This window comes from Sphaeroforma arctica, assembly GCF_001186125.1.
Source record: "Sphaeroforma arctica JP610 unplaced genomic scaffold supercont1.1196, whole genome shotgun sequence".
Taxonomy (NCBI): domain Eukaryota; class Ichthyosporea; order Ichthyophonida; genus Sphaeroforma; species Sphaeroforma arctica.
The window spans coordinates 1-7309 of NW_014039362.1; the positions used below are offsets into that span (position 1 = coordinate 1).

Sequence of the window (7309 nt, forward strand, 5' to 3'; positions counted from 1 at the left end):
TATATATATATATATATATATATATATGTATATATATATATATATGTGCATAATATATATATATATATATATTATATAGTATATGTATATGTATGTATGTATGTATATATATATATATATAAACAAGTACATGTACATATACATATACATATACATATACATATACATATACATATACATATACATATACATATACATATACATATACATATACATATACATATACATATACATATACATATACATATACATATACATATACATATACATATACATATACATATACATATACATATACGTACACGTACACGTACACGTACACGTATACGTATACGTTTATGTATATATTTAATAAATAAATACATATATATATATATTATATTGTATTACATATGTAAGCGCATTTGCCGCCAGTTTAGACTTTTACGCTTAAGATACATGCTTACAATTTGATCTGAACGCAAAGCCAGCACCTACCCGTACGCGTTGATTTTTGTGTGTATACTCCTGGCGGAGGCTGACAGGTTCGCCGTTTCATCAATGACAGGTGATGCGGCCTATATCGCCCGGCGATGAACTGTTGATCTTTTATGGGTCGCATTTCTTCGGTTTGAAGAATGAGTTCTGCCAATGTGCCACGTGCGAGATCAATACAGCCAATGCCTTTGACCAACCTAAGCAGGACCGAGTACAGCTGCCCGACCACAGCCAAGAAAATACACAATCACAGCCCAGTGCCACACTGCATAATATAAGTGTAAATCCACCCACGAACACACACGCGCAGATACAAACACAGACAGTGATAGATCCACAGACACGTAAACAGCCGTCCTCACAATCGAGCACACCTTATGACCGAAGTGCGCGCGAGAGCACCGCCAGCAGCACCGGTGGCAGCGTCTGCAGCTCTGAGAGCCACATAAGGCACGTGGAGCTTCAAGCGCGCACAAGTTCAAACGGCAAATTAGCTCGAGAGGATCAATGCCGGGAAGAAGGCTTTGACGAGAGTGGCGTGCAAGTACATATTACAGGTAGGCCAGAGATTCAGAAACCAACACAGCAATCGCTTAGACCGAGACGGTCTATTCGCATCGACTACCGCGAAAGCTCGTCGACGATGACGCTCAGCCGGTCGAATTCTAGCAACGGCAGTGATACATGTGTGTATGATGGCGTGTCTGTGGCTTCACACAAACGCACGGACACACTCGCAACGTCGAAGTCTTGTCGACAGCCAGCACTGGCACGAACGAGAAGTATGAAGGGCCGGGCGAGTGCGGACAATAGCGATGGCGGTGCGGAAGGGGAGTCTGACGCATCTCATGCAAGTTGGATTGAAAGTGATCCAGACAATATCGGTACAAGAAGTGCGAACACGGCTACAGGGTACGCCCCAACAGCCAAAAACCCAGATGACCAAAGACATAATAGTAGACATGGCCTGCGGGCGAGTGCCAACAGAAGCAATAGTGTAGGCGCTAGCTCACGAATTGAGCGGTTAAGTGCAAGCGATCGATCCAGCTCAGCAGACAACAGAACGGATAGCAACACAAACTTATCGGATGAGCAGAGGTCCAGTGCGCATTCTAAGTCTCGAGCTGCAGGGAGGGTGCAACGCAGCCAGGTCAAGGCAACCGATCAGTACGAAAGGATAGTGCAGCAGCTAATGGACGCAAAGTATGCGTGCGAGCTTGGTGTTTGTAGTGGCCTGGTTTTGGTCTGTTTTGCGAATGTTGGTCTTGTCGGGTTGTTGTGTAGTGTTAAAAGCTAGTGCATGTCAATCGTCAGACTACCTTTTTTAGAAGCAGTGTAAAGCCTCAGAGGCGTGTTCTGTCCACAACTTCAAATTCGTTTGCATTTATTCTTTACATGCGTGAACTCACACTTTTCTTGGTCCATAGCAGCCTCATATACCAACCCGAGAGGCCTGATTCGGAAATCGACACCAGCACTGTGCCAGGCGCGATCAAACGGGTCCTCAGCACTCAAAGGAAACTAGCTACACCGCCCTTGCCCTTGCAGCGCATCCATTGGGTCAATAAATGGATGAAGGCACAGCCTACCAAACACGTGGCTGTCTATGTGCAACCAAAGGTATTGTCCCAAGTCTGCCAGGTGTATTTCTACGCTTCTTGTTCGGTTTATGTGCCACTGAAGGTGTTGTGCTATCTTGCCATGTGTACTCGCACGCTCTCGAAGTTTTCTAGGTGCAATTATAGGTATCGCATATTTATTTGAATGTATATTCGCGCTGTTCGTTCCAGCCATTCACTGAGATTCTTTTTGTAGTCGTGCGTGTCACTGCGGTGTGATATCGCAAAGAGGACGAGGAACTATTTGCATGCGAATTTCGCTGATCACATGCTGGTAGTTTTTTTACGGATCTACGTGGCTATTGGATGCATATCAGATAGTTGCGCACCGTGGACCATGGTGTACTTCTTTACATATGTTCAGAAAAAGGTCTTTTGTAGCTTTTTACAGACTTCATCTTCGTTCGCGCCTGCTTGAGTCGTACCTTAAGATCTTTAAATGTCTTTGATATTTTTTTTAGCTGCATTATTTGGCACTGAAGTCATGCTACATCTGATGAAATTTAGATGCATAGCAGGCACAGGCTTGCGATCAAAGCAAAAAGCATCTGTGTAAGATGTATTTATTTAGTATTAATCTGTGACCACATAATTGCTTGTCGTCGATAGTACACAAATGAATCCTATCTTTTCACGTCTACAGGTGCGTATGCAATGTAGCCTATTTTTGTAGACTGACTTAAGCTTCTTGTCTCTCTCGCATCTATTCAGTGTCGGTGCCGTTCTCGCCGACCCAAACGATCGCCAGAGTATGTAGACGAGGCCACTACGAATTTCTCTTCAGAGAACAACAGTTCACACGCAGCACCGTCCAATACTCACCCAGCGCGCTCAAAAAGTATCATTTCATTAAAGGGTGCACGAACGCGATACAACTCTCCATCGGCATCTACCTCTGCTGAAAGTAGTAGGACGGTGTTGGGTAGTTCCCCAGCCGGCCCTTCGAGTGGCGGGTGCCACTGTGTGGCTAGTCCCGAGCGGTTGCGCAAGTCGATTATGCTGAAGCATCACAGCAACCTGTCCGCGTCACACACCCCTCAACAACACGGCGGAAACGCGGAAGGTGGTACGCCATTAATGATAACCTGTCACGCGACTGATACGCACCAGAGCGTCCATAAGAGACGCCAGCTGTCGTCGACTTGGCGCTTTGCGCTGTTGTGCCCGCCACCCGCCACCACCGAACAGGATGCACGCACTTACACAGCCACACGGTACCGAAATAGGACACTGAGCGAACTGGAATTCACAGCCTTCGATGTCACGGCCCAGGCACTCCTGCCACAACCCAAGTTGGTGAAGGTCATGTATGTGGATGACGATGGCTTAGCTGCGGAGATTCGGGCAGCCGACAGCGGTGAGTATGATATATCTCTGGCGACTAGTAGGTATCGGCTGGAAACCGACCATGTGGAGATAGACCGCATAGTACGGTTTGAGTTGGATGCCTGGCCGCACGTGGAGTATGTCAAGGAGAAGCCCGTGCAGCTGGGATCGCGCACAAGTTCGCGCACGCGTAAGATGACGATCGCTCGAGACATGTCTATCGATGTGGGTCGTGCTAGTAGAACAGATAGGAATGACAGAGGCAGGACTGAAAGTAGTCACGTCACGGATATGACGACGACTGAAGGCACGAGTGACAATGTGTTTCGTCACAATGTGACACAGCAAACACCTGGCACACACTCACAACAGCCCACACACGACGTGCGACAAAAGGCCTCGAACGACACGATCAACACGAATGAGGAGACTGGGATGGACATGGACGCTGTTGTAACTCAGGGCCGTAAACGAAAGCACACAGAAACCAATGCGGTGCGAGCTGGGGCAGAAGGTCAATTCACGAGCGGTCGAGGTGCACTCCAAGGCAAATCAAAGGGTAAAAAAGGATATAGCCAGGCTCAAGTGGTGGTGTCTTGCAGTGAAAGCGCATCCGAGTCAGATGGCGAACCCACACTGCCACCGGCAGCGCTGTCCTTGGATGACAGCCGGTGGACACGGATTCAGAATCGAGGACAAACTCAGGCCCCACAACATACAGGATATGGTGCAAAACCACGTACTCGCGAGCAAACACGAACGCACGGCGAAAGGCAAGGGGTCACTTACACGGAACAGCAATCACACACACAACTACAACTTGCACCACACACACACGCACAACTGTTCAGCTACAAAAAGCCTTCAGACTATCACAGTGCGCATGGGGGAGAGGGCGGGCGGTACATCGCTAGTGTGGTCATATCATCCTCGTCAGAGGGGAGCGAGTGCGATGAAGGTAACCCATCGTCCATCGCGGTGAACGCGAACAATTCTCCGGGAAAATCGAGAAACGCTCATGATAAAAATATAGACTTGAAACATATGAAGAATAGGCTTGAAACATATATAGATACTGATGACAAGGTATCTGAGGCAAAGGATTGCTCTGCTACAGAATCATTGTTCGAGAGATGTCAAGCTGGAAACGAGAGTGTACAATGCATGCATGTGATCGACCTTACAACATCGTCGCCGTCTTCCAGTCCACCTCCAGCCATACAACTGACGGATGCGAGGAGAAAGTCGGGCAAAGGTTTCTATGCTGCTTGCAAAATACGCCAAGCCGCAGAAACCTTGTCGGAACCACATGCTTGCGACTCGGATACTACTCCACCTATAGGGGAGGCGGGAAAGAATGCTGCCGCAAGCGCTACTGGGCGTGCCAATGTCTTGGCAGAGGTGAGAATACAGGACGTACATGGCGGTGTAGTTGATTTTAACGCAATCACAAGGACAACCAAGATCGAAGCTGATACCGAGACCGAAACAGCAACAGCTACCGAGACCGAAACAGAAGACAACAAGGTACCCCACATATCTACGAAGGATGGCGAGTATTTCGTCGATGTCGACGCAAGAGTCATCCAGTCAGTCATGGATGGAGCAAAAACCGGAGATGCAAGGGTGCCTACGATTATAGGTAAGGGATATCCTGAAGGTGTGTCTGTCCGGGCGAGCATGGGTACGCATGACTCTCAGCCGTGTGTATCGGCCCCGACAAGCAAAATGAAAGGAACATGCATACCGACCTCAACACAGGATTCTCTGATATTGCCTAAGGGGATAGCGACGAAAGGTACAGAAATTCACAATCGTGATAAAACCATGGAATTGTGTACTGCTCTCAGTGGGCTGACGCCAAGTAGTGAAACGTTTGCAAGCGACGAGGATTTGTCAATTAAGCAAATTAACTGTATGCACTACCCGGGAAAGAGGATGGAAGAGGTACAATCCGAGCAGATGGAGAAAGAGGACTCCAAAGGGTCTGAGAATCGCTTGAGCTTCACACTTATGCGAGGTGCGAGAGCGTGCTAGCTGTCTGACAACATATTAAATTACGGACCAACAATATCTATAGCCAACACAGGCCAGCTATCGCTGTCGTTCGATAAATACAGTAACGTAATACAAATGAACCATTCGGATTTAGTATTGCTTAGCTGACAAGAGCGTTTTTTTTTGCTTGTAAAGTAACAACCATATTTATTTTGGAAGATTCCTTAAATACAAGGAGAAGATTTGATCTATGAGGCGCTTCTCGATGCTTAAATCGGTGGCAATAATCTTCGGGCCTCCATAGTTTTTGCACTTCTGCGGCATAAATCAACATGTTCGCATATTGACGGAATTGCAGGTTGGGTATTCTCTTCAGTCTTGCACAGCAACTGACCGGTACACACCCTTCGATCCCAAACGAAAGCAATCGGGGCAGACTGCAACCTCTTTAAGTCCTTGTGCTATTTGCAAAGCATCTAGAATCATGTCCCGATTCATAGGTCAGCTCCAACTGGCTGATATGATGGCACCTCAACGGCCTCATGCGAATCAAATCGTGGTATAATTTCTTTGTGATATCTTCCACGGAACCTTTGCAGGGCAAAATTTCGATGCCTGACTGGGTACTCTTGTAGGCCTCTACAGAGTGTCCGAAAAGCATCTTGCCATCGACACTGCACCACCGCTGCGCCGCTCACCGACAACGTGTTGAGTTCAGCAGCGTTTCATCATTTGTGCAATTTATAACAGGCACAGATAATGTTGTTCGTCCATGATCATGGTCCCATTCCCATTGATAGAATTAGCGAGCATTAGCTGGTGAACGTTTGCTGAACAGCGAGTTCCAGGTGGATTGTGGGGTTTAAGTAGTGGTGCAACTGCGCGTCTGGCGACAGATGGTGTGGTGAGCGAGACGCAATAGGCGGTACAGAGAGCCTGCTCTCGCCGCCACCACACTGCGTTTATAAGCGCACTCGCACAAGGACACTCTTAGATTGAAATCCCATGATCTACGACGACTACGCCGGTCATGCGCAAATCTATGAAGTGCCAGTCAGGTCCGAACAGACCGCACACAAGTCAAGGGAGAATATCCCAAGGGGCTTGCGACGTTAGTTCAACGGTGGTCGGCAGCGTCCACGAGCGTCTACCTAAACCACTGAGTGTCACCGAGTTTGAAGCATGGCAACTGCAACCGGAAAGCGCAATCTGAGCTCGGGTGATAGCCAGACACCTCCCCGCGGATCATTGCTTTGCTCTGTTTCGGTTTATCGATGGCACCACAATACAATACTGGAAAGAATAGGTATCGGGATATGCATCGATCCCTCCACAGCATAATTGTAATTACAACCCAGAGGGTGCGGCCGTTGTGAGAGATACGTTTTACCAACTGTTCATAGTTCAGCATTTTGTGTATGGCACAAATATTAGGCAACTATATATTCGTAGCGGCTTTACTAGATGTGCATCTATACCACGGTAATGCCGCACTCATACGGATGGGGCACATTTGCATCGTGCTCAACCTGGAATATGTCTCCACTTATCGTCATCAGCACGTATCCTTTATCCTGTGTATAATCAGTATCAGCACAGATTAAAGTAATAAAAAAAAGGAAAGTGGGATGTTGCACGCGGTCGAGACTGATTTTAGGAACAACCGAGCATTGTAGGTTTCGAATAATCTACCGGAAGAAGTATCCGGCTGTGCATTTTGACTGATTATAAGGTTTGAGTGCACGAACTGATATGGAACTTAAACAGATTCGATGTTGCATTCAATATATATATATATATATATATATATATATATATATATATATATATAGTATATATATATATATATAATATATATACTATATATAATATATATATATATATATATA

At 46.6% G+C, this 7309-nt stretch overlaps 2 protein-coding genes across 3 annotated transcripts in view; one reads left to right on the forward strand and one right to left on the reverse strand.

Annotated features, from left to right (window-relative positions):
* The first annotated feature begins 543 nt into the window (after positions 1 to 543).
* SARC_10284 lies at positions 544 to 7045 on the forward strand. 2 transcript variants are annotated; one of them, XM_014295679.1, is made up of 3 exons: positions 544 to 1680; positions 1905 to 2097; positions 2808 to 7045. In XM_014295679.1, the coding sequence occupies exons 1-3, from the start codon at positions 551 to 553 to the stop codon at positions 5457 to 5459; spliced, it is 3975 nt and encodes a 1324-aa protein (XP_014151154.1). In that variant the 5' UTR covers positions 544 to 550; the 3' UTR covers positions 5460 to 7045. The 2 variants fall into 2 exon arrangements, with proteins under 2 accessions (XP_014151154.1, XP_014151153.1); XM_014295678.1 differs by having other exon boundaries at positions 1908 to 2097.
* SARC_10285 (hypothetical protein) overlaps positions 5615 to 7309 on the reverse strand; it is a gene marked incomplete at its 5' end in the record, with an annotated part of 13912 nt that continues 12217 nt past the window's right edge. The window contains one exon of the mRNA XM_014295680.1: positions 5615 to 6994. Coding sequence (XP_014151155.1) covers positions 6893 to 6994 — 102 coding nt within the window. The remainder of the gene's footprint in view (positions 6995 to 7309) is intronic.

What these genes read in the sequence shown, in the direction of transcription:
- SARC_10284 (XM_014295679.1), top strand. Translation starts at nt 551, where the DNA reads ATGCGGCCTATATCGCCCGGCGATGAACTGTTGATCTTTTATGGGTCG. An exon ending in CAGCAGCTAATGGACGCAAA is followed by an intron (nt 1,681 to 1,904) that starts GTATGCGTGCGA and finishes CTTGGTCCATAG; the next exon opens with CAGCCTCATATACCAACCCG. An exon ending in CTGTCTATGTGCAACCAAAG is followed by an intron (nt 2,098 to 2,807) that starts GTATTGTCCCAA and finishes GCATCTATTCAG; the next exon opens with TGTCGGTGCCGTTCTCGCCG.